The sequence below is a fragment of the Nymphalis io genome, chromosome 26 (assembly GCF_905147045.1).
Source record: "Nymphalis io chromosome 26, ilAglIoxx1.1, whole genome shotgun sequence".
Classification (NCBI taxonomy): domain Eukaryota; kingdom Metazoa; phylum Arthropoda; class Insecta; order Lepidoptera; family Nymphalidae; genus Nymphalis; species Nymphalis io.
This window is the reverse complement of record NC_065913.1, coordinates 6868789-6896445: the sequence shown is the minus strand read 5'-3', so window position 1 is coordinate 6896445 and position 27657 is coordinate 6868789. Positions and strand designations below refer to the sequence as shown.

Here is a 27657-nt window from a genome sequence, read left to right as displayed (position 1 = left end):
AAATCCAAGAATGGTAAGGATTTAATAAAATATAAGTATTTTAACTGATTTTTAAATGCATATGAAAAAATTCTCAAAACTTTACTTTAATGTTTTTAAATTTGTTAAATAGAAATTTAAAGAGACTATTATCTATCTGTAGATTGTATTTCTAATAAGAGTATCAATGTTTTAGTATATTATAAGAGGTGAATCAACATTTAAATTAAAACCAAAGTTTATGTATGTGGTTGGTGGCTGACACCAGATGGTTGTTTAAATGATGATATATATATGATAGTATTGATATATAAATAAATAATCGTACAATATATAAATTGTATTATTTTCTAATATTCATCATATTTGACGTTTTGGTTGTCTTTAAATTTTATTAAATTTCATGACGCCGAGATAACTTATGAGAGGAGTTATTCTCTAAAGGCCGTGCTGACAAATTTAAGAATATCCTTCAGACTGCTATATGACATCTTAGATATAAATTATCATAGCCATCGGTTGAACGGTATAACAGTTGATGTAGTGCAGTGCCATCTAGCGACCAATTGCTACCAAGTGAAAAAAAGATGACTATTTTCATGGTGGTCTAACAAACATTATCGAAGTATTATATAAGTCTTAATCTCAGATATACCATAATCAATTTTACAAATAAAATGGTTTTAGAACATTATATTCATTTACGTACCTAACGGTGTGCGTTACGAAATGATATTGCTGCTGATAATGCTGATTTAAAGTTATAGCCTAAAGTGTGAGCCTATAATTATTGCTATTTATAAAGTTTACTACATAAGAAAACATATATTTTATTCTCGCTATTTATGTCGGTATATAACTATATAAACAGGGCTTAGACCAGTCATTTAAAACGTCAGGTACCTATACCGTATTTTATAAAATCAGTCATCATTCAATTCAATCTCAAAATTAAATTAAAATCTGAAAATAATGATTACAAGGTAATGGACATCGAACTCTCATTTTTACGTAATTTATTTTATTAACATTATCATAGAAAATAACACATTTTTACAAATACAATAATTGCGAAAAATAAGGATGATTTTTCCCGCGCTCCCGCTGATGACAGATCGTTGTATCGTTCAAAAACACGAGCTTGTGTTATATTGTACGCCTGTACTGGTTCTTCTTCCAATAATTGAGTTATATCTGTGTAATCTGATGTTGATGGAAGTGTTCTACCAGCTAAAAATTAAAAACAATTATTTTAATAGATATAAAACTTTTTTTAACATTATAAAGCTCTTTGAATGCATAGAAAAACTTTATTTGGTTCTTTTATATGATCCAATGATTTTATTTTATATAATAATAATGTTGTTTAATAATAAATTTATTGAATTTCTTAACCGTTCAATCACTTCTACGATGACGTATTTACTGTACATGACTGTCATTCAAAATTTCTAATTTAAAAAGAAAATACCTCCTGGCTCCGTTGCAAAATGTAAGACAGGAGATTGCTTACTCCATCCGTACCTTTAAAAAAATTATTTTACCTAGTTAATTCTTAAAATGTTATAAATAATAACGTTTACAAAAAAAAAGGTAGTACCTATTTCTGGACGTAACTACAGCTTCGTACACTGTGGATGGAGTAAGACCTCTTACTGTATATACTGCGCTGTGAATCGGACCTGTAATCAAATTAATAACAATATGTTTACAACGCTATTTTGAAATTTAAAAAAAAATATCATGTGTTGGTATAAATGAAAGCTATTTTAAAAAGATTCTGCCTATGAATAAAGCTAAATGGAAATGTCCAGTTTGTAAAATATCTAAGAAAACTGCCAATAACATAAGTCCAAAATTAAATACGATCTCTGATAAAATAAATACTAATCAAGCCCAAATCATAGATGTAAAATCGTTGATTGCACATTTTGATGAACGTTTCAACAGTTTGCATTCCACAATGGAGTCATTCAAATCTTTCATTACTGATGAATTTAAAAAGCTCTCAGAATCTGTTACTTTTTGGTCTACAAAAATTAATACGATCGAGTCTTCCATTAATTCTGTTGTAGATCGAATGAATGATCTAGATAAGGAAAATACTAAAATAGACAATTTTGGAAAATAACTCACAGAGTTGAAACTTAAGTTTAGAGAATTATCGAAATATACTAACAGAAATGAACAGTGGGTGCGTCACTCTAACATTCAAATAAAAGGGATTCCACAAAATAAGTGTGAAACTTAGTCCATATTATTAAAACCCTTGCTGAAAAAATTGGTTACCCCATAAATTTTAATACCGATGTTGATTTTGTAACAAGGGTAGCGGTAAGGAATGACTCGTCTGAAAATAAATCACGGCCCATTATTTTAAAAATGCAAGCACGTTACAAAAAGGATGATTTTCTTTCATCGTTAAGGAAGTTAAAGTATCTGAAGGCATGTGACATTGGTTTTTCAGGCATGAATAATCCTATTTACATTAATGACCACCTGTCCACTTACAACACGGCTCTTTTAAATGAAGCACGACGTAAATGCAAAGAGAAAGGTTACTTATTCTGCTGGGTTCGAAATTGCACTGTTGTGGTTGGTAAGACCAACATCTCACCAGTTATTTACATTACTTCCCAGGAGTGTTTAAACAAAATTTTATAAGCGTCATTAATTTGTTGGTTTATTATATTAAAGTATGTTACTTTGTTCAGTTTTTTAAGAAAATTAGGCTGATATGGTATTGTTTTATGGACTTAAAGGTATGTTATAATTCTTATCTGGCATCTGGGTGCATTGAAAAGTTATATCTCTTTAATATTATTACTCACAATAATTATAATCTAAATTATATATTACTATGTACTTAAATATTTATTACCAAAATGTTAGAGGATTGCGCACTAAAACTTTACAGTTCTATTCTAATTTGTTAAATTCCAATTATGACGTAATTTGTCTAAGTGAGACCTGGTTACTTCCTAATATCTTTGATGAAGAACTCTTCGATTCACGCTATAACGTGTACCGAAATGATCGTGACTATGAACTTCTAGGGGTAAGAAAGGATGGTGGTACACTTATAGCAGTACGTCGTGGCATCTATGTCGACACGCAACACTTGAGGACACCATTGTCTCTTCCAGGCGCTGATATAACTTTTGTTAATATAGTGGTCGGACAGGGTTCAATTTAAAAAAACAACGGCTTTTCTGTTGTTATTTCTTTCAAAATCAACACCAGTGCGATTCTGAAGCCACATTTTTTGAGTTCTTATCAGATTTAAATTTAAATAACCCTTTTGATAAATATATTGCTGTAGGAGACTTCAACATAGGAGATATTGTATGGTCACATAACTCTGAAAATACACTAGCTTTTTCATCCGTGCAGTGACGGAGAAAGAATACATTTCACTGCCCCTCTCTTTCCCATGGGTGTCGTAAGAGGCGACTAAGGGATATCTGAGCGACCATCTGCTCATCTGGTGGTAGGATGCTAACATCCGCCTGGCTTGTTACCACCGTACGCATGGTGAAAAACTCGTGAAGTGGCTTGCAGCCGCGTTTCGAGGTCAGCCAGCGCACAGCCAGAGCCCGAGCGAGTATTGCCGCGATGGGTGTTGGTCCAGTGGAGTCGGCTGTTGAACCAATGCCGGGGGAAACTGTATTGACCTGCCGGACAGGGAGATCTGAAGAAACGGCTGTTCCGCTGGCCGCCCGTGGCATAGTACAGGGGCCCGAGCGTGCCTAACCAGCTCGCGAGGCTGCCCCACCAGGCCACGCATAATCTCGGGGTGGACCGTCGTATCGGTTGGTGACCGGAAGGTGGGGTCCCGGCGGCCACTTCCGGGGGGGTTCGGGGGCCCTTCCGTCCGGCGGATCAGTATATTAGCAACTAAGAAATAACGGTCGTTCAGCGGTGCACACCCCCACCATACCCACGCTGTTTGAGGTCGAGTTCTCTAACATCCGAGGACTCCACGCTAACCTCAACGCTGTCTACCACCATCTCGAGACAGCACGGCCAGCAATGTTGTTTCTCACGGAGACGCAAATACTCCGCCCTGCCGACACCAGCTACCTTAATTATCCCGGCTACATGCTTGAAGAATCTTTTAAAGCGAAAGTCGGAGTATGCTTGTTTGTCAGGGCGGATGTTTGTTGTCACCGATTGCGCTGCTTGGAGGACCCCTCCTTCTCCATGTTGGTGGTACGTGTGGACCTGGTTCGTCAGAGTCGAGTCTACGTGTGCCTCTACAGATCCCACAATGGTGACTTGGAGACAAGCCGATTATTTGACCATCTTAGTCGGGTGTCAGATGCTGCGCAAGAGCAGTTTCCTAACGCGGAATTGGTGTTTTTGGGGTATTTTAATGCTCACCATGAATCATGGTTAAAATCCCTCAAAACTGACCATGCTTGAAGAACTGCTCATGCTTTTGCTCTCACACACGACTTGACCCAACTGGTTGATCAGCCCACCAGGATCCCAGACATTGATGGGCAAGCGCCTTCTCTACTGGATCTTCTGCTGACTTCTTACCCGGTGGAATATCAGGTTGTGGTTCAAGCTCCACTTGGTTATTCGGATCACGGCCTTATATCTACCAAAGTGCCACAGGCCAATCTGCCGCCATCAGCGGTATGCAAACGTCGCGTTTGGCACTATAAGTCGGCAGATTGGGACGGTATGCGCGATTACTATGCGTCAGTCCCTTGGAAGGAACGTTGCTTCACTACCAAAAAATGGAATTCCTTACCAGCTCACGTGTTCCCCTCCTCTTACAACCCGGGTTCCTTCAAACGAGGCGTGAAGAGGCATCTTGCGGACCGGCAAGGTGGGGACGGCTAGTACAGAACATTCTTCCCGACTGTACTGGCCGTCGTCGCGTTTGGACTCTACTACCACTTACCATCAGGTGGAGTAGTCATTTGCCATCCCGGCGTATATATATATAAAAAAAAATAGCTATCCAAAACCCATCCGAAAATAATTTAGTTATGCAACTATTTGCTTTTATTTGCTTCTCTGGCTGGTGTCAGTATAATGGGAGTTTTAATGGTAATAATAGACTATTGGATCTCGTTCTGTCTAACTGTAGTTGTTTGGTCAAAAGAGCTACACCATTATCTTTGCCTGAAGACGCTCATCATCCGACTTTTTCTGTGTTGATGGATATTATGTTGTATGATTCTAATTTATGTTATGCTCCTCGAATTGTTTGTCGCTTTCATGTTGCTAACTACAACGCAATTAACAATGAGTTAAATAATATTGATTGGGTGGAACAATTCGAAACATGTGATATAATTAACGCAGTAGATAAGCTTTATTTAATAGTTACCAGCTAAAACAGTATACCATATCAATAAATATCCTGTATGGTTTAATAAGTGTTTAATTAAATTGATTAAAAAGAAATTACAAGTTCATAAACGATGGGACATTTATGGTCATATTAGTGACTATGACAAATTTGCTGACCTTCGACACAGAACTAAATTGATGGGAAGAAAGTGTTATGATGTCTTTATTGCTAGGGCTGAAGATAATATCCATCACAGTTCCCGGAAATTTTGGTCTTTTATAAAATCAAAGAAAGGTAGTAATAACATACCTATGACACCATGTTTCATGATAATACTGATGGCTCCGACGGTCCTTCCATCTCTAATCTATTTAGCAACTTCTTGAAATCAATTTTTGAAGTAGATGTTGTGAATCAACCCGATATTGATACTTTAAACAACCATGGTATTCAGTCCTTAATTAGTACTATTAATGTATCACGCCGTACCGTTGAAAGATATCTCTCAAAACTCGACTCGCCTAAAGGCAGTGGCCCTGATGGATTACCTCCTATGTTTTTAAAACGATGCAGTAAACCTTTATCAATTCATTTACATCTACTTTTTAACAAATCCATATATTCGGGCATAATACCACCTGTTTGGAAAAAATCCCTTGTTGTTCCCATTTTTAAAAATGGAGATAAGCATAATGTCAAAAATTATCGTGGAATTTCAATGTTGTCAATCATACCTAAATTATTTAAGAAGATTATTTCGATACTTTGTTTCCTTTAATAAAACCTCTGCTCATTACCCAACAACATGGATTCTTGAATAAAAGATCAGTTGAGTCTAATCTTGTTGAGTTTCTCGATGTTGTTCTTTTAGCTATGGAGAGAGGACATCAGGTTGACGCTGTGTATATTGATTACTCAAAAGCATTTGATAAAATTCTACATTTGTTATTAATTAAAAAACTTGAATACCAATATGGTATACACGGTGATTTGCTAAGATGGATAACATCGTATCTCCGTGACAGAAATCAAGCAGTTGCTGTCAAAGGACACATATCTAGTTTTTTCCCAATAACACTGGGGTTCCTCAGGGCTCTCACTTCGGTCGCCTATTGTTTAACATTTTCATTAATGATATACTGAAAAATTTTCAAAATCCTAACATACTTCTATATGCCGATGAATCAAAACTATTTAAAATCATAAAAAAAAGTGATGACTGCTCAAATTTGCAATATGATTTAGATATTTTAGTGCAATATTGTTCATCTAACGGCCTACATCTTAATTTTGATAAATGTTATATAATAACATTTTCTAGAAAAAAAAAAATCCAATTTTATTTGATTACACAATTTCCAACCATTTAGTTAAGAGGGTAACAGAGCATAGGGACCTAGGAGTGCTTCTAGATTCTAATTTATTATTGGACAGACATGTGAATAAAATTATCGCAATAGCTTACAGTATGTTGGGTTTCATATTTCGCCAGGGAAGAGAATTTAAAAATATCAATACATTTAATGTGCTGTATAATTCGTATGTAAGATCTAATTTGGAATTCGCTTCAACGGTTTGGAATCCACAATACTCTAAGTATATTATGGCTATCGAAAATGTACAGGATAAATTTATTAGAATATTAACGCGTAAATTTGAGTCCAATTCTATTAATAAGCTTAATATTTTGTCGCTTGAGAAACGCAGGGAATTGTCGATTCAATGTACCTAGTCAACAATATTTATTTCAAGTGTTCACATTCCATTGCCCGTTCAAAACATACCTTTTATGTCCCAATGTGTAGAACGAACTATGCTAAAAATCGCTTTTTGGTAAGAGCATGTGACAATTACAATAAACGCTACTCTAATATAGATATCTTTAAGGAAAATTTTTTTAAGTTCTTAGAAGCCTGTATTTATTATATTCCTATATTTTTATTTTTATTTGTTCTGCTTTTTAAATTACATTTTAAATACTTTTCATATATTTTAATTAATTGTTAAATAGCTTGTTATTGTTAATAAAAGTGGAAACTTTGTTGGCTTATGTGAGACTTATTTTGTTACCAAATGTTTATGTATTATATTATGCTGTATGTTTCCCAAATAAATAAATAAATATTTCATATGAGACTAATACTGTAAATACGAAAGTAACTCTGTCTGTTTGATGTGTAAACATCTCAGCGCTTAGGACACAGTAGCTGAGAACTGAGAGTTCGAGCGTCAGATTACGTCATGAAAGATTTTGAGCGTCAGATAACGTTAACGTAAGATTATGAATGTCTGATGACGACAGCGTAAGATTTGTTATTGTCAATACGTTAATGTGTGCGCGAGATCAGCAGCTCACATGTTTACACAGTAATTTGGCACTCACACCATTTTTTGACATAATTATAACTAAAACACTGAATTGTCGTAATAGAATTTGACGCAAAAATAACCTTAGACATGGATATGAATATAGGAATATAAATTCACGATTATAATCCGTTTAGATGACAATCCGACTCGACCAAAGAGTAATCCATGAACTCATATTACATAATGAATGACATGACTTGATTCAAAAGCTTGGTAAAGTTAAATACATAAGAATATTAAATAAATACCGTCATTGGAATCTCCAGGTACTACGATACTGCTCCACAAATTAGCGGGAGGATTCGTCGTGAAGGCATCTGGTTCAACAGTTGATAGACGGCCGTAGTACGGACGAAGCCAGAGATGATATTCTGTTGACACACACGAAACATTAATTTGTAAATAAAATATTAATACTTATAATTAAATTTTATAGTCACATATGCCTTTAATTTTGTCTTCTCGCTAAGGTACAAGGTAGTTTGCGCAAATATAATGAGTGAATACAATACACAAATAGCGTATCGTTTTATAAGCAAAGTATCTATTGAATATATAAACGTTACACTTGCTTATTGTTTGGCATAAATCAACAATAAATATTGGAAGGATATAAAGACTATCGATGACAAGCGGAAGACAGTCAGCGGCATTATTCGTTTTTTCTCCTCGATAATATTGTTTACAATAAAGTAAAATGGTATTTTTACTTTAAATTAATTTAAAGCGATCGTTTAATTTCCAAAAGGTGTACTGTAGTGAAGTGGCATTGGCGCCCAAAGTGGGACCAAAAAGAGTTATTATTTTTTAGATTATAAAATTTAATTTTAACATGCTATGCAAAAAAATGATCTAAGATAAAATATGCGAAATATAAAATGTCTTGTAATCTAGCCAGTAGACCAGTTAAATATAATATTTACAAAAATCAAAATGGTTATCGAGAACAATACACAAATAATCCGAACCTATGATCGTGGAGTAAGAATCCACTTCCCAAATCAGAGTGAAGCTTGTTGAAGTCGCTTTGTTAAGGGCTGGGTCCACTTTGAATGATGCAACATTCGGAACACCTGTAAGACAAAAAAATTTAAGTTCCTAAATTGTATAGCAATGATGTTCAAAGGTATAAAAACAAAAGAATACAACCTCTGCCATATTGAAATTTTGATGACGCAATGTCAACTTTTTTTACTTTGTAATCTAATGTTGCTTCGAAGTACCCTAGTAGATTGAACAATGTGATTTTAAAGGAAGATCACTTATTATGTTATGTATTGTTAACACCATACACTATTTAAATATAATATATCGTTTAAGATTCTTTATTATTCTAATAATAATTAAATTCACATACATGAGAACTTAATATGATATTTACAATTAACGCTTACATTATATCTGAGAGTACAAAAAGAATACATTTTAATTTTAAAACGTGAAACTAAAATCCTAAATACACTATTACAAACATTGCATAAATACTATACCTACATAGGTTCTACTGGTGGTAGGGCTTTGTGCAAGCTCGTCTGGGTAGGTACCACCCACTCATCAGATATTCTACCGCAAAATAGCAATACTTGGTATTGTTGTGTTCCGGTTTGAAGGGTGAGTGAGCCAGTGTAATTACAGGCACAAGGGACATAAAATCTTAGTTCCCAAGGTTGGTGGCGCATTGGATATGTAAGCGATGGTTGACATTTCTTACAATGCCAATGTCTAAGAGCGTTGGTGACCACTTACCATCAGGTGGCCCATATGCTCGTCCGCCTTCCTATTCTATAAAAAAAAAAAAAAAAAGGTATATGTAGGTAGTTATTGTAGCATCGTAACAATTTTGGTTCGAATGACGGTGATTGGTATGCGTTACTGGCTGTGACTATAAACTATGGTGCTTATACATAAAACAAATATTTTTTGCGAAAGAGATGGTTTTCTTAACGTGACTACTATACATAAGAAAAGTTATATCCCTTTTGAATTTATTACACTCAATATACACTAGACTAGTAGCAAATGACTAATAGATGGTTCCCTACGAAATTCCACTAGAAACAAAAGCTGATGTACAGAATTAAATTTCTAAGAGCACGTTGTATATAAATTCCTAAGGTTTAAGGTAAAGAGAAAAAAACAAAATATTTATGTTTCAAATTTAACCTACCTCGTACGTTTTAAAAACAATATGTCTAACACGATTTATCTATCAAATTAACATAACACAGGTCAATCTTACACTACCATTGTTGTTTTTGTAAATAACCATAATATCAGGAAACTGTAACTGTACTGGGTGTGCAGGGTCTATTTTTAAGGGGATTTTTTTTATTATAAAATAGGAAGGCGGACGAGCATATGGGCCACCTGATGGTAAGTGGTCACCAACGCCCATAGACATTGGCATTGTAAGAAATGTTAACCATCGCTTACATCACCAATGCGCCACCAAGCTTGGGAACTAAGATGTTATGTCCCTTGTGCCTGTAATTACACTGGCTCACTCACCCTTCAAACCGGAACACAACAATACCAAGTACTGCTGTTTTGCGGTAGAATATCTGATGAGTGGGTGGTACCTACCCAGACGAGCTTGCACAAAGCTCTACCACCAGTAAAGAATAATTAGTAGACTAATTAGCTTAGCTCTTAGGAATATGTCAAATCATTAAAAAATACTTAATTATCTATAATCTCATCCTAATATCAATGATTAGATTTGACAAACCAACACAAGACTAAATGTGAATAAGGTCTATGTCAGTTAACTTCGTGACAATTACGTAATTTATTAAATATATAAAGAAATTTATTGTAAGAAATAAATTCAAAATATAATAATTATTTTTATATTGTTTATAAGCTATGTTCAACAAATTAATCATCATTAAACGCTTTAATTTTTAAAACCGAATGATCCTATAGGTGTGTGTGTGTGATCTTTTATACGTGTGATTGACAGCATATTTTACGCTCAACGATCGTAGATACACGCGTACAATAATACACTGGCAACCCTACTATATTCTTACTCACCCGTTAATTTGAAAGACACATCAGCCATGCCAAGCTTGTTTTCCGCTCTGAATGTATAATTGCCAAAATCTGTCTTTCGTACCGTTCTGAAGATTAATTGATGTAATTTATCTTGCACCATTATAATCACCCTGAAACATCACATTTGTTTACCGTAACAGCCTGTGAATGTCCCACTGCTGGGCTAAAGGCCTCCTCTCCTCTTTTTGAGGAGAAGGTACTGGAGCTTATTCCACCACGCTGCTCCAATGCGGGTTGGTGGAATACACATGTGGCAGATTTCAGTGAAATCAGACACATGCAGGTTTCCTCGCGATGTTTTCCTTCACCGTAAAGCACGAGATGAATTATAATCACAAATTAAGCACATGAAAATTCAGTGGTGCTTGCCCGGGTTTGAACCCACTATCATCGGTTAAGATTCACGCATTCTTACCACTGGGCCATCTCGGCTTTTTTTATTATAAAGAATTAATTAAATTTACATATAATGAATAAATTATATTAATTATTTTAGAGACCAAATAAATAGTATGTAGTAAGTTAATAGTGATTATATAGTTATTTACTGATTTTAGTATTAAAGACTTAGGTCAAGCATGATATATCTCAATGCGCTCTCGCGGCTTAGTATGATTAAAATAAGTTATTAGGATATACTATTTAAGTAGAAATTTAATTTATTTAGCAAAATCTACACTTTTAAATAATTAATTTAATTTTATAACAGTTTTAGAGTCACAAGAGAAAAACGAACGAGGACACTAGGATTTTCAACAGAGTTGAAATTCGTTTCAGCACCCCAAAAAGCACAGGTCTCTTCTGGCCAAAATACCATTTAACTAGAATTCAAAGCAAAAGTAAATAGTCGATAACGGTATAATATACTTTACGATCTCTTATCGATTGCTCGCGTTATATTTTGTGTAAAATTATAAGACAATAACATTAGTATTAATATTTATGAATTAATTACCTATCGTCGGTTCCTACAAGTTTCCCGTCTCGGTACCAGGCGGTGCGAGCTGATGGTACAGAGAACTCCAAGTTAGCTGCTAAAACTGCTCTCAAACCTAGCGCTGTGTGTACAAAACTTCGGTCCGTTGTCACAACAGGAGCATCTAGAAATAATTGAAACATATTCGCTGCACACTTTATTACTTAGCTGCTTTCTACTGTTGTCTACGTCACGCCTGAATGGTAACGTTAAATAATTTTATCTGTTTTGTAATTTGGTCTCCTTTTCAGATGATATGCGATGGGTAACCTATAACGCTTATTATTCGAAACAATAATATAACGTCCTCCGGACTGATATTGGCCACGACGGATAATTTCTAGAGAGATTAGCCAAGTGCGCAGGACAGACATATTATAGTGCACAAGTGTGTGCGTAAACACAGGTGCACCCTCTAATCCCTAACTCTCATAATCCGATGGGATGGGAGTCTGACGCGACTGAAAAGAGTTCAGGCGCAGGACCAACGGGCTGCTATAGATAATTTTCGACAGAAAAACCAATAAATTTTCACTGGCCCGAACTGGGATTTGAACCCAGGACCTCGGAGTTTGCGTCCTTGTATCTAGCCGCTAGACTAATGAGGCAGTCATTATTTATTATTATCATGCTAAAATTATGTATTAATGCTCTATATAAACATTTATTACTAGTATATAGTAACCACGTAACTATCTTGCTGACTTATGAATACAAGATCTCATCAAATACAATAAAATGATCCCATAGATAATTAGTACTCTATTTAACAAATTAGGCTTAATTAATATTCCTAACATTTCTTCAAAATAACACTTAAGTCAGTCACTATTTTGCAAGGCCTATTGTTTGCGCGGGACAAACTTTGATAAGTATATATTAATATATTTATGTCTTACCTTGTATGATAACGGTGATGGCAGCCTTAACCGGATCTCCAACTCCATTGTTGACAACACATTCGTAAACTCCGGCCAACAAACGGTGCTCAGCTCTGAATCGAATTCGCGATCGATGTTCCAACAGGGCCATTGATTCGCCCTGTATGATAAAGTTATTTTTATATTATATATAATAGGCTAAGGCCTCTTCTTTTTTTGAGAGGTTTGGAGCTTATTCCACCACGCTGCTCCAATGCGTGTTGGTGGATCTATTTATATAAATTATAAATTTTTTTGAAACAAAGTTGTTATAATCATGTTTGAAATTAATCTTAAATAACATAAGTATGTATGTGCATTTACATTATAAAATCATATATATATTACACTAATGATAAATACATCTTTTATTTTTCTGTCACTATATTCAAGTAACCATTCATTTTACTTCCGCATAATTTGTAATTCAAAAGCGTGCCTATAATAACGTTTAAGCTCATGGGGACAATTTTTACGGTTACTGTAGAATTGTTCTGTAAGAACAAACTCGATACCGCGGAAAATGGTCGTGAAATGTCAAACTGTGATACGCGACATTGGCCATAACAATTATAACAATTATAATGGCGCATAAGAGGGGCGCGCTGGTCATCAATACTGATTCCCACGGGTTTATCCGATCTTGAAGAGAACAACTGCCCATAAAACCTCTCTACTTCTCCGGCAATCTCAGGCCTAGAGGTAACGACCCCACCATTTTCAGTTTTAAGTTTTGTCAGACACGGCCTCCCAAACTTGCGAGCTAACACTTTCGATCCCCGATTTTGCTCAATCGCAGCCTTGATGGCACGGGTATTGGAGCGTCGGAGATCGCGTCGCGTCAGCGTTTTTATTGTTCGGTTTAAGGCCTTATCTGACAAAAACGATGGTAGTTCTCGTCGTTTTCTCATGAGCTCGAGTGTCTCAGCAGAGAATTTTGGTGCGTTGTCTCTTCTCTGTGGCGGAAAACACTTGCGGGATGTGTTTTGCAGTAACCAGCGTGTCGGTTTTTTCATCAATGCTGCTTACGCTTTCCAACGCGGTGAATTGATTTTGAAGTTCCATTTGGAACTTTTCGGAGCCTTTAGCAGCTTGGAGCATTGTAGGTTGGAGAGTAGACCTCATCATTCTCGATCTTTCGGCTTTGAAGTCGATATTTAGAGTGCCTCGAACCAAGCGGTGATCACTTCCGGTATTAAACCTGTTGATCACTGAAGCATCTCTAAATATGTGCCTTTTATTCGAAATGATAAAGTCTATCTCGTTCTTTGTCACGTTATCGGGGCTTCGCCAGGTCCACCTCCTCTGAGGCTTCTTTTAAAAGAAAGAATTCATCAAAAAGAGCCCCTGCGCTTCGAGAAAGTTTACCAGCATTTGCCCCCTGTGATTTCTGCAGCCCAAGCCATAAGGTCCGACTTTCGATTCACCGCTATCTTGTACTCCCACTTTAGGATTAAAGTCTCCCATAACAACATTGTAGTGGGCCTTCGAGGTGTCGTTGAGCGCCTTTGCGATGTCCTCGTACATCGCTTCGACCACATCATCAGAGTATGTCGAAGCTGGCGCATATACCTGTACGACCTTCAGGGAGTACCTGTCTGAAAGTTTTAGGACAAGGTACGCTACCCGGTTCGACACACTACTGATTTCCACAATGCTGCTAATGAGATCCTTTTTGACCAGAAAACCGACACCACCCTGGGAGAGGTTATCACCTTCGCGGAAGTAGAGTAAGTTACCGGACTCTAGAGGTATCGTGTCCTCCCCCTGTCTTCGGACTTCAGATAACCCCAGTATATGCCAGTTTATATGACTTAACTCTACTTCTAATTCGGCGAGGTTATGGTTCAACCTCATCGAGCGTCCATTGTACGTTGCCATGTGAAGTCGTTTTATATGGTAGCCTGCCGTGAACCGGTGATTCTTAGCACCCCCTGCCCTGCCGATACCGCGACCGCTACCTTGGTCGGGCCTAGCGGGCTTGCCGGTAACGGGGGGCCTTTTTTTGGGCGCATCTGCCATTAAGGAGGGTTTGTCCCATACTCGCCGCGCTGGGCTGGCGTGTTGGCGAGCGCAGTAGGGGGGTAAGTTGTTTATGGGGGGGGGACGCTGCTGTCCATCTCCCTTTTCCCCGTCCCTCAGTCGCCTCTTACGACACCCACGGGATGATATTGGGAGAGTACTATTCTAAGCCGGTACTCCACGGCATAAAGATATTATAAACTTACATTTTTCCTCCAATTAACAATAGGCGTGGGCGTGCCGGTTGTCTCACAGCCGATATCGACGTATTCACCTTTCTTCACTTCAAGAAATCCTTCATCGGGTACAGATCGTACAGTTGGAGCATCTACGGTTAGATAATTTTAAGTTAATTGATTAATTTAAACAAGAATTGAATATAAATGAGAAAAGAGGAGTACAAAGAGAAGTAACAACCTTTATATTGCCTGCTTTTCAGCGGTCTCCTTTCTCTTTAAATCTTTTCCTACCTCGCCGAGGACGAGATAAATTATAACCATTAATACAGAATATGAAAACTCGGCGCTTACCCGGTTTTAGATCCAAAAAAATCGGTTATGATGATTCACGTGTTCTTTTTTTGAATTTACATATGCTTAAATGTTTGTATTTCATATGGTACTTGGTGAATGAAAACGTCGTGAGAAAACATGCATATGTCAAATAAAAATCTGTCACGTGCATAACCGACGGGAATTGGAGCCTCGTGGTTGAATATTTATTCTTATATTATACTATATATTTCTTCTTTATCGGATAGGAGCAGCTCGTAGGGCATATTTTCTTTCTTTCTTATAACTTTTTTCCTTTATACGGCCTCGCCGTTAGACACGGGTTATCTAATAAACGCACTTTAATAAAACGTTTTTACTTCATCATCTGTTTCAAAACATTCTCGATCACTCAGTTAGCATATTAAAAACAATTTTGTAATATTCGTTTGTTTGCCAACTATAAATTATAGAAAATGTATTAAAAACTTACACTGTACTTCTATGGAATGTGTTTGTCTTATTGGGCCCCAAGGTTCTTGTCTAATAACCTGAAAAAGTAGTAATCGCATCAGTATACAGTAACAGTAACAGCCTGTTAATGTTCCACTACTGGGCTAAGGCCTCCTCTCCCTTTTTGAGGAGAAGGTTTAGAGCTTATTCCACCACGCTGCTCCAATGCGGGTTGGTAGAATACACATGTGACATAATTTCAATGAAATTAGACACATGCAGGTTTCCTCACGATGTTTTCCTTCACCGTCAAGCACGATATGAATTATAATCACAAATTAAGCACATGAAAATTCAGTGGTGCTTACCCGGGTTTGAACCCACGATCATCGGTTAAGATTCACGCGTTCTAACCACTTGGCCATCTCGGCTTTCACATCAGTATAATTGGATATAAATAATACTTTTTTATGATATGTCTTTACAATTTTATTAGTATCGCTTTAAGTTTTGTTTATGTATTAATTCACTATATTCATATTAATTGTTAAAATTATTTATTAAATTCCTTAAATTTGATTGTTATATTTTCTTTTTGTAATTTATTATCCACTTTCCACCTTTATTAATTTAAGTTGAGTGTAATGTAAGTTATAATTGTATTGTTTATTTTATAAGTGTAATGTCATTCAATTGTAATTGTATTTTTGTAATGTGTCAGACTGTACTAGCCTACTATTATCGTATTTTTTTTGTTAATTTTGTGAATATGCCAATGGTGTTTATTATATAAATAAATAAATCACAACAATTAATATGCTGACCTTTTAAATATTGATCATAGTCGTACCAATGAGGAATGCTTGTTAAGCTAAAATGGTGATACAGCTTTTCCCTCAATTTTAAATATAATAAATTAAGTACTAAAGGGCATGGTACTCGTAATTAGTCCGTCTGTACACATTAAGTACCGCCTTCCTCTCAATATAGAGGAGGAACAAACTTAAAATCCGGAAACAGTCTGATTGATCAATGGAATTGTTTAGTGTTGTGTCAAATTATATAATTAAGTATTTGAATAATACACATCGGCATTGATTAATACAGATTATTAATAATGCACGACCATCTTGGGGCTTATTTATTTATTTACATTTCATGAAACAAACAGTATAATAACACAATAAATTAAATAAATACAACAAACGCATAAACCAATAAAGTTTACAATTATAATAAACATTACATTAAGAGCAAAAAAAATTCACCAAATTATAATAATAATAATATCCTGGGATATTTTTTTACACACGGCCATCTGATCCCAAATTAAGCTTGTACAAAGCTTGTGCTATGGGAACCAGACAACTGATATACTACATATACTACTTTTCTTTTGTAAATACATAATTATATAGAAAATTACACCCAGATTCAGGACAAACAGACATGTTCATGCACACAAATGTCTGTTCTGGGTGGGAATCGAACCCACAACCTTCGGCGTGAAAAAGCAAGTATCTACCAACCACGCCAACCGGCTCGTCAATTTTCAATCAATTTCATTAATCAATAATTTTAAGATAATGGCGGGTATCTATATATGTAGTTTGGGTTGCTATTTTGAATGTATGTAACAACAAAAATAGAAAGAAATTCAATCAAGTAAGCCATGCTTAAAAATTTAAAGTGATTGTTTGCGCTTTTCCGTCTACAGGTGGATAGTTCAACGAGGCAGATAAATATAATAATAATAAATAAAATAAGTGTGTGAAAATAAAATCGTAATGTCACTTAGCTTTGCAAATACTTCATACAATTAATTATGTAATTTAACAATGTTAATATGATTACCAACTTTTACAGCCAACAAATTAAAAATAGCTATCATGATATAGAACTCGACGGTACACACATAATTTTACTTAACGCAACTATCATAAGGTTAGGTACTCCACCTTACCTTACAAGAGCGCCAAAGCTAAAGGAGCATATACACGTAACAGCGTTGTTTATTCATTTTTCTTTTGCCTAACTCTATTTGACATGTTACTTTTAACACTTTAAGGGCTTATATGTTTTGATTTTTACTCAATTCACCGTCACATCCGGTTTATCCACCTAACTATACTACTTTATTTACATAATATGTATGGTATGTATTGGTACAATTAAACTATCGATATATTTAAAGGATTAAGTGTTGCGCCAAAAAGTTTTAACCTTGTTGAGTATTTAACAGTTAATTTATAGTAGTTTAGATACGGGCTGTGGTGTACATCGCGAAACAGTTGGGCAAATTGATTAATTGTGTAATTGTATCCTCTATACTTTAAACAAACCGACGCCTAGTGATGTTGCTATATCGATAGAATAAGATATCGATTTTGCTGGAATTATAGGGAGGGATATATTACTATAACATAATTCGTTTAAACCACACGAAAATCTATTTAACAAAAGTTAAAATTAAATTTCAGCTAATATACAATAAGATTATTATTTACTAAAATAAGCTTCTATCTAAGCACTTAATTATTACTTAATGTTCATTACTTGTTATGAGTCGGATAAAATTGTATGATATTTGCTTGTTTAATTCAAGTTACAAAGTCTAGTTAGTTTTTTTATATTTTTTTAATTTAAAATAACGTATTTCGATAGTTTTATATTAAAAAAAGAAACATTTTCTTATCGACTAAATGTTACAGCACTATACACAAATAACGCCACTTTCTGTTGAAGGGCTCGCGGCTAGTTTAAAGTAATTGTAATGTTGAAAGAGTACTCATTGATGGTTAAGAAATAGCAAAACACAGTATATTCAAAATGTAATTCATCTAGAATTAAATTAATATTATTAAACACTCAAAAAAGTTATGAAATTATTACGAACTTTTGAACAATTATAATACAAGATTTATATAAACATAAAGCTAACACTAACTCAAAATAAAGATGCTACTGAAACGAATCAACAACACACCAATCTGTATAATAAAGCGGTAGAAACCGTGTGTATTGAACCATTGAATAAAATCAGAAAACGGGTATGGGCGATAAAAAGCGACGAAAAGTGAGAGTTCTAATCTTCTAGAAATACTCTCAACCTAAACTCCTGGTCCTAGGGCGGATCGCCTACTAAAAGTCTTGCCACTCGATGTTGGCGTTAGTGCTGTTCATCTAGAAGGCATGAAAGACATGAAAGAGTACGACTGCAGCCAGAGAGGGTACCTCTTCGACGACACCACCCCGCGCTATGATAAATGTGCCAACTGGGTAACCGATAACATTCATAAAGGATTAGAGTGGCTCGTCAAAACCGAGCGTCCACAAGACCGATCCCAAAATCGAACCTGTGTACATTACAATCAAACGGTTGTCCGACAACTTGATTTGTTCATGTCAGATCTAAACAGCTGATTACAACAGAGGCTTCAAGCTCTTCTGCAAAGATTATTCCATCGAGATATCGGTGATGGTCTATTTTTTTTTTATAGAATAGGAAGGCGGACGAGCATATGGGCTACCTGATGGTAAGTGGTCACCAACGCTCATAGACATTGGCATTGTAAGAAATGTTAACCATCGCTTACATCACCAATGCGCCACCAACCTTGGGAACTAAGATGTTATGTCCCTTGTGCCTGTAATTACACTGGCTCACTCACCCTCCAAACCGGAACACAACAATAGCCAATATTGCTGTTTTGTGGTAGAATATCTGATGAGTGGGTGGTACCTACCCAGACGAGCTTGCACAAAGCCCTACCACCAGTAACTTATTAATCTTTCGCTACAGATCATCAGTAGTTTGGATTCGAACTTCAACGTCTTCTTTGGGAAGGTGACCAGTATCTACTCTCAATTTGGCGGTTTCTTGTTCCACAATGCTCTGTGAGGCCGCTGATTGCTAAAGCTTTTGAGAATGCGAGCGTGAATTTTTTTTTTTTCGAGCGAATTTCAATAATTTGGCTTATAATACCTTGATTTAAAACTCACTTCACAAGTATAATCAGCTGTGTCACTGGATGACAGCTCATCTATCTGCAGACTGAAGTTGGCGTGCATCCTCGTGTGCAGCGGCAACAGATAGTTTGGGTCCTGGCTATCGCCGAGGAGCGTGTCATTTTTGTACCATCGGACACGGTGTTTTGTTTCTGTAATTAATATTAACATTGTTATATGTTATATAATATATATAACAGTTTTATACGACCACATTAATATTTACTTTATATACTAAACACCTCGCAAATTACATATATAATTATATACATACGTTGATATATAAGACCGAAGTATTAGGTCCCTACATATGAAATTAGCGTTTTGTCGTACTGACCACTTTGATCTGAAATATCTCCTCGTTGATTAAAAATTCCAAATTCAAATTTATATATTCATTTAGCTGGTATATTTGAGTTTTGTAAACAGTTATTCATTTGTTTTTTCCTCATTATTTTTTTCTTTGGCGTCGCTTATTACCGCACAATGGAAAACATGAAATATCGGTATATTTACGAGTACGAGTTATACCGGGGCACCATGCTGCAGAAACAGCTCGAAGGTGTGGGTGATGTGTACGGCGCTGGTGTCACAAAAAACACGGTAACAAAGCACGGTACGTTTTTGGTTTCAACGTTTTCGTTCTTAAAATTTCGACCTTCAGAACCAACACCGTCGACGGCCGGAGACCAAAGTGGAAAATGAAGAATTAAACGCTATTGCACTTCAGAGATAGCTGCAGGCTTCGGGGTAAGTGTATTAATCCACTTGAAACAAATCGGGAAAATAAAAAAAATTGAACGATGGGGACCTCATGAATTGAGTGAATCGAACTTGCAAACACGCGTCGACTGCTATGTTACTTTGCTCAACCGACAAAATAATGAAGGGATTTTAAATCGAATCATTACTTGTGATGAAAAGTGGATACTGTACGATAATCGGAAGCGCTCTTCGCAATGGCTGAACCCTGGAGACCTAGCCAAATCCTGCCCTAAACGCAAATTGACTCAGAAAAAGTTACTTGTGAGTGTTTGGTGGACTAGCGCTAGCGCGGTATCGTTCACTACAGCTTTCTAAAATATGGCCAAACGATTACGGCAGATATCTATTGTCAGCAACTGAAAACCATGAAGGAAGAACTAGCTGCTAAACAACCGAGATTGGTCAATCGCTCTAGGCCACTGCTACTTCACGACAACGCAAGACCACACACTACACAACAAACAACCACTACGTTAGATGAGCTACAATTGTAATGTCTGCGACATCTACCGTACTCCCCAGACCTGGCTCCAACAGATTACCATTTTTTCTGGAATTTGGACAACTTCGTACAAGGAAAAAAATTCAACTCCGATGCGGCAGTTCAAACCACCTTCAAAGAGTTTATTGATTCTCGCGCCCATGGTTTTTTTAGTATAGGGATCAATGAACTACCTATGAGATGGCAAAAGTGCATAGATAACAACGGTGCATACATTGATTAATTAAATATATTTTACAAAAAAAAAATGACTTTATATTCCTCCCGTACAAAACGCCAATTTCATATGTAAGGACCTAATATTACTAAAAGGGGGTTTCAACCCTAAATTGATCATATCAGATATTCTACCGCAAAACAGCAGTACTTGGTATTGTTGTATTCCGGTTTGAAGAGTGAGTGAGCCAGTGTAATTACAGGCACAAGGGACATAACATCTTAGTTCCCAAGATCGGTGGCGCATTGGTGATGTAAGCGATGATTAACATTTCTTACAATGCCAATGTCTATGGGCGTTGGTGACCACTTACCATCAGGTGACCCACATGCTCGTCCGCCTTCCTATTCTATAAAAAAAAAATTGAGATAATTTTGCGAGCAATTTTATATTTATTATTTTTACTTGATAATTTACAGCCCAAGGAAATAGAATCGCATTTTTATCTAGTTCGAACTGGTTCACACTGGTTATTTAAAAATGAACTTTCGACTCGCTTGTTAATAAAACATTGTTATTCTTATATATCTATTCGTAGGAGGGGATTGACGATCAACTGGTACACAAAGATCTGAATCTATGTTCTCTTCCTGTCGCTAACGACACAGAGATGAGATTATATTGAGCAGAGTTCGTGGAGGCGGCATTTACGTTAAAACGATATTTGTTTTATTGATATGATAATGAAAGCTTCAGGCATGTTAGGCGGGGCGGAACATGTTATAAAAATAGCCTAGGTCCTTCCTTGGGATTCAAGTGTGCGTCATACCAAAATATTATCAAATTCGATTGAACTGTGTACTCGTGAAAGTGTCACAGAGTTCGCATATGCAATTAAAATATTAATGTAAGTTAATGTTATTTATATTTTAAATATAAAAAACTATTCACTATTTTTTTATGGTGTTCGTACAGTGTAGTGGTAACCTACATCAGACATCACAATGTTAATAAACTCATTTTTATATACATTTTATTTGTTCTATCCGCAAAACAATAAACGCCTCATTACCATATACAACCTTATTTGGTAAACTTTTTGAAATAAAATCTGAGAAAAAAAACCGCCTCCTCCAAAAAAAATGTCCTACATACAGTTAGGTATATAGATTTGGTCTTCCGACAAGGGGCAACAACACCGCTTTGTTAAATACGTGCGCGACACAATAATGTCGCTCTTTTGTACTTTTGTCAATTAATAAACCTCCGTGCCGCATCTGATTGCCTGCAAATTATATTTTTTTACATTAATTTGTTATTCAGTTCAGTTTAATACAATTTGAATGAATTACAAACTTAGGCAGAATACAGTAATACTCAATTAAAAAAAAAAAACAAATGGGGCCCCTTTTACACTTTCGATGACATATTGATATAGTCATATTAATAAAAACAAAAAAAATGTCTGTAGTATATTATTATTCCGATGAAATAAAGGAAAAGTTAGTATGGAACTAAATGTTTCTATTTCTTTATATTATTTAAATCAAAAATCGTTTAATGATACTCATTACAGCTGATCAAAAATCATGAGAAATATACGGAAAAAGTTGGAAGTATTTTTAAGGATTGTTATAGTTATTACTTATTAGGGACCGACATTTAATGGAAAAAAGAACCCACTTTCCGAAAATTTATCAAAAAAACAAATGGGAATTTTCGTTTAATAGCCGAGGTGTTGTCGCCAAAAAAAAATTGCATTTATGAATATTATAATTTTTATGTTTCATTCAAAAATAATGTCTGATATTGTAAGCCCAGGCATCCAGTAAATTCCAATAACAAATCAACTTATGCAGTTGGGATTGTAATTTTGTGCATGGTGGAAAACATCGTGAGGAAACTTGCCTGTGTCAGATAAAAATCTGTCTCAAACCTTCTCAAAAAGGAGAGAATGCCTTAGTCCAGCTGTGGGATATTTAAAGGCAGTTTATTAATTCATTTTCCAAAATTAATATTGTTCATTTGATTACACGTACCTAATAAAATATAACTCGTAATATATCATTATCATTATTAAATATTCACATAAAGCCATTAGAGGTAGGAATCTAATAAAAATACTGATATTACAAACAACTCTTTATTACAAAAGTGAAATTAGTTCGACGTCACATAAATAACTTAAACACCATCGCGAGGCAGTAATTTAAACATTAATAAAAATGACCGGTACGTAAATTATGATAGGCTATTTGTTTAAACTTATTTAGAAAATGAAGGGACCCCGCATACGTTGTTAAAATTGAAGTCTGCCTGCTTATACAGTCCCACAGCTGGGTTGAGGTCTCTGATTTCGGAGAATATTTGAAGCTTATTCCACCACGCTGGGTATGCTCCAAATTCAGTTTGGTGGATGCACAATAATAATCCAAATTACCTAATACTTTTCTGATAACATTTAATAATAATAATATGTAATATACATAGTAAGTATGTACGTTCATACATACTAACAATATTAAATAATCTTTGTTTTGTTTTGTATATTGAGAGCTCGCCTGTGTATTATTTTGTTTTAGTTTTTTTTATTATGTTTCATGTGTGTGTGTACTTCTTAATTTAATATGTTTCTTTGTCTAAGTTTAAGCAGGCTATTGTAGACACCCTTATGGGTGTCAAGAATAAAAATTAATATTAATAAAAAAATACATGTGGTAGAGTTTATTATGACATTGACACCATATAAATAAAAAAAAAATAGGATCTGTAATCTTGTTTTCCAACTTTTTAATTACTCACTCTGAAATGTTACAATACCGAAATATAGGTTCACAAATTATATTATATAAATGTAACCAACATATATAAAATATAATAAAATGGTGCAAGAAAAACATAAAAAATCATCACAGTATTTGTATAAAGTTTAATGTGTATAAGTACCCTTATTTAAAAACAGATTAAGCCGTAAAGTCAAGACAACTTGAAATCACGAACAATAATAATATGTTTAGTATGTTTATGTAGAAACACCATTATATATTTTTAAATAATGATGCATGAAATGAGATTATTATTTTTACAACTTTATTTACATAATTTGTTTATTTATTTTATTTTATTTTATTTATTTAAGATTCACCAGTGGTAAATACATCAACACGTACAAAGGTATACAATTTTAATACAACTTAAAACTAAATGCATTACCTATTAAGGTGAATACCACTTGCAAAGATAAAGTTGGAGATGACAAACTTATAAATAATTAATTGTTAGTAAATCAAGGTTAAAAATGACAAGAATTAACAATAATAGTAAAATAATAAAATACAAATATAAACAAAATAAATTAGTTAGCTGACAATTTTGACAATATTTTTTTGTGAAACTTGTTTGATGAGTCTCCAAAAGGGTCTAAAACAGCACTGTGCTCATTCAAAATCCCACATAAGCGAGATACAGGTGAATTGCTTCCTAAAACAGTTTTGCGGAAAGGTCTTACTAATGGTGTTATTGGTTTACGTGGATATCTAATGGGAACATTCAATTTAATTTTTGATATCAGAAACGAGTCATCATAGTTTAGACAAAGATTCACGTTTGTCAAATAATATTATTTTTTTTAGTGACTTAGGTGTGCTAGGATGTTTTTCTTCTCGGTAAAATCTATTAATTCAATCTTTTTAACGATTTCAAATTGCTTAAAAGGAACTTTTATTGTTATTAAGCTTCGGAAATAATCGTCAAATATCTCAGTAAAATAAAATACAAACTAGATTTACGTAACGTTACAAACATCATAACATTCCGTTCCTATTGAAGATGAAGGAATTCTTTAAAAAAAAAACGTGCCCAAAAGATGCGCCGGCGCATTAACCGCTTTATTATGCAAATGTAACACCAAAAGCTTTTATAACTAAAGCTTTTATATGTTTAAGCTATTTGACTCTTAGAGAGAGATAAAAGTTTGATAACTCTATTATAATTACTACTAAACGTTTATATAGAAAGCCGTATAGCTCAGCATGCGTATTTTTTACGTATAGTCAAAATATTGATACTAGATGAACATTTATTCGAAACATAGATATTTGTTAAAGAATAACTTGCTCTATAGAATCCGCTTGAATTCAGTAGAGAATCAAATAAAGAGAGAGTTTATTTATTTTAATTTTAACACTTTTTAGCAGCGATTTAACTCCTGAGCCTCGGGAAGCACATAAAGACGTTAGCTCTGTGGTCTTTAACCAAGTACGTTGTATAGTATAATTAGAATTAAGTGACTAGACGTATCCAATAATCACTCCAACTAATTATAAAAAAAAAGATCCTGCATTATATATATGTCGGAACGCGATAAACTCAAAAACTACGAAATTTTCATAGTTTTCATCAATGGACGGAGTAATTCATGACGAAGGTTTAGTGTGTTTTTAAGGTTTTATATAAATTGGCTGAAATATAACGATGATTGTTGGAGATGTCGGAATAGTTTTACTGAAATTTAAAAGTAACTACTGTTTGTCTGATACGCTTTTACGGCTAAACCATTGAACTGAATTTGATGAAATTTTGTATGAAGAAATTTTGAACCCCATGAAAGGAAAAGGGCTACTTTTTATACCTAACACTTACCCCTACATCTACGCGGGCGAAGCCGCTGGCGAAAACTAATTATTTAACAAATAAACCTTTACCTGAAACATCCACATAGCAAGGCAACAAAACGGTATCGTTTTCATACGTTTTTACAGTCACAGGGACACTTTTGAAAACCTTCTCACTTGATATCACTTCCGACAAAAACATTAAAGCGATCACTTTATAAATTAATTCCATTTTTATTTAAATATATAAAATATATATTGAAAACTTTAATAATAAATATAAACACTAAAATATTAAATTGTTCCTTATAAATGTTTTATTAATTAATCATAAATATTATTTAAAACAACTTAAACAAATACTTGGAATGCCAGTTACGTTCAATTATACGTTATCAGATGCGCGCGCGCAGCTTACAGTTCGACATACGTCTGCTCGTCGGCGCATATGTTCAATAAGTAAGAATTATTCTGAGGGCACTGTGAGCTTTAATTATTGTCAATTTCATATCTTCAAGTTATAAAGTACTATTGTTTGAAAATGCATTCAATTTTTTATTGTTTCAAATATATTTTTCCTTTCATAACTCCTGAAATATTCAAGTTAATAGTATAAATTTTACAGACATTCGATGTTTAAAATACTATTTCCAGCCAGTTTCTTATGTGGAATATTACACGAGTAAAATTATAAGTTTAATAAAATAATTGTAATAATAGTTTTTGTGCATGTCAATTATAAAATCCGAAAATTTTTTACTCGTTTGAAAGGTTGGAAAGACATAGTCGATATTGGGTACTTTTTAAATTTCTCCCATGTAATCATTACTTACTAAATTTGAATTTAAATGTAGTGTAGCGGACTGGTAACAGCGGCTATCTTATAACCATCTCGTCGAATAATATAATAGATTGTATTTGTGTAGGCTTTGTGCAAGACTGACCACCATCATCCACTTGTATTATTATGCCTACAAGTGTTTTGTGTTGGTTATCTGACAATTTACTCTTTAAGTATTAATATAATTAATCCTGCATAGACCCAAATCATACATAATTATACATACATACATATGCCTTCTGGTGTACTGACAGTAATATTATAATAGCTATAATCAATTACTACTTTTTAACAATTTGACATATTGCAACACCACTCATCAGATTTTACCGTCGCTATGTATCAGTATAAGCGGTAAGCGAACCAGTGTAATAACAGACACACGAGACAAAACACCTTAGATATCATCGGCCGCATTGTATTGCTACATAAAGTTAACAATAAAATAAATAATAAAAAATAATATCCTGAGACATTATTCACACACGGCCATCTGATCTCAAACTAAGCAGAGCTTGTACTATGGCAACCAGACAACTGATATACTACATATACTACTTTTCTTTTGTAATTACATACTTATATAAATAAATTAAATATGAACCATATTGTTAACAAATCCAGTGTCATCTATGGGCGAAGTGACCACTTAACGTCGAGTGGCTAATTAACGCTTCTGTCTACCTAGATCATGGAAACAAAAAAATTAAAAAATAATAATGTTATCCCAAGAGCTTATGAGTGAATAGAACATATCTCATTGTGCCGCATCTTTATCGCATCCCGTCAATTAATTGATTCACCTTTGTAAAGGAGTCGGCATTTAGTAACATTAGTCATTTAAGACGCGTACAGATCTAATGTCCACTTCATAAGCACTTCCCTTTGTATTATGCACATTACAGATTAACAAGTGTAAAATGATGCAGTTTCTTTGCTCAAAGTGTCGATGACGTCGTTCGTTTGGATTTTGAATATTGCGTTCTGTGTGCATAGTAAGAGTTTCTTTGACTTATTCGACAGCGTTAACGTGAATTATAGTTTGTATGGAATTCTGTGATTATTGCCATTAGACGGCGCTGTTTTGCATTCGCTACAATTATAGGCACACGGTATTAAACTCTAACAGCCTTACTTATAAATGCCGTTTAGCGGGTAATTAGATAAATAATTCTGTGTCGTATTATTTTGA

At 34.7% G+C, this 27657-nt stretch overlaps 1 protein-coding gene across 1 annotated transcript; it reads right to left on the bottom strand.

The window, feature by feature from the left end:
* Positions 1-949: 949 nt before the first annotated feature.
* On the bottom strand, positions 950-26042 carry LOC126778498 (igLON family member 5-like). Its single transcript, XM_050502113.1, has 12 exons — positions 25715-26042; positions 19582-19739; positions 15620-15677; positions 14842-14963; positions 12593-12734; positions 11673-11817; positions 10697-10827; positions 8629-8733; positions 7909-8031; positions 1580-1661; positions 1451-1503; positions 950-1209 (listed from the first exon to the last, which is right to left on the bottom strand). The coding sequence occupies exons 1-12, from the start codon at positions 25854-25856 to the stop codon at positions 1013-1015; spliced, it is 1458 nt and encodes a 485-aa protein (XP_050358070.1). The 5' UTR covers positions 25857-26042; the 3' UTR covers positions 950-1012.
* Positions 26043-27657: the final 1615 nt, after the last annotated feature.

Bases quoted from the DNA above. Each gene is read 5' to 3' on its own strand.
- LOC126778498 (XM_050502113.1), bottom strand. From the start codon at position 25,856: ATGGAATTAATTTATAAAGTGATCGCTTTAATGTTTTTGTCGGAAGTG. The intron at 19,740-25,714 runs GTAAAGGTTTAT...TATTAATTACAG, and splicing joins TTGCTATGTGGATGTTTCAG to AAACAAAACACCGTGTCCGA. The intron at 8,032-8,628 runs GTTCGGATTATT...GTGTGTCAACAG, and splicing joins TTCTTACTCCACGATCATAG to AATATCATCTCTGGCTTCGT.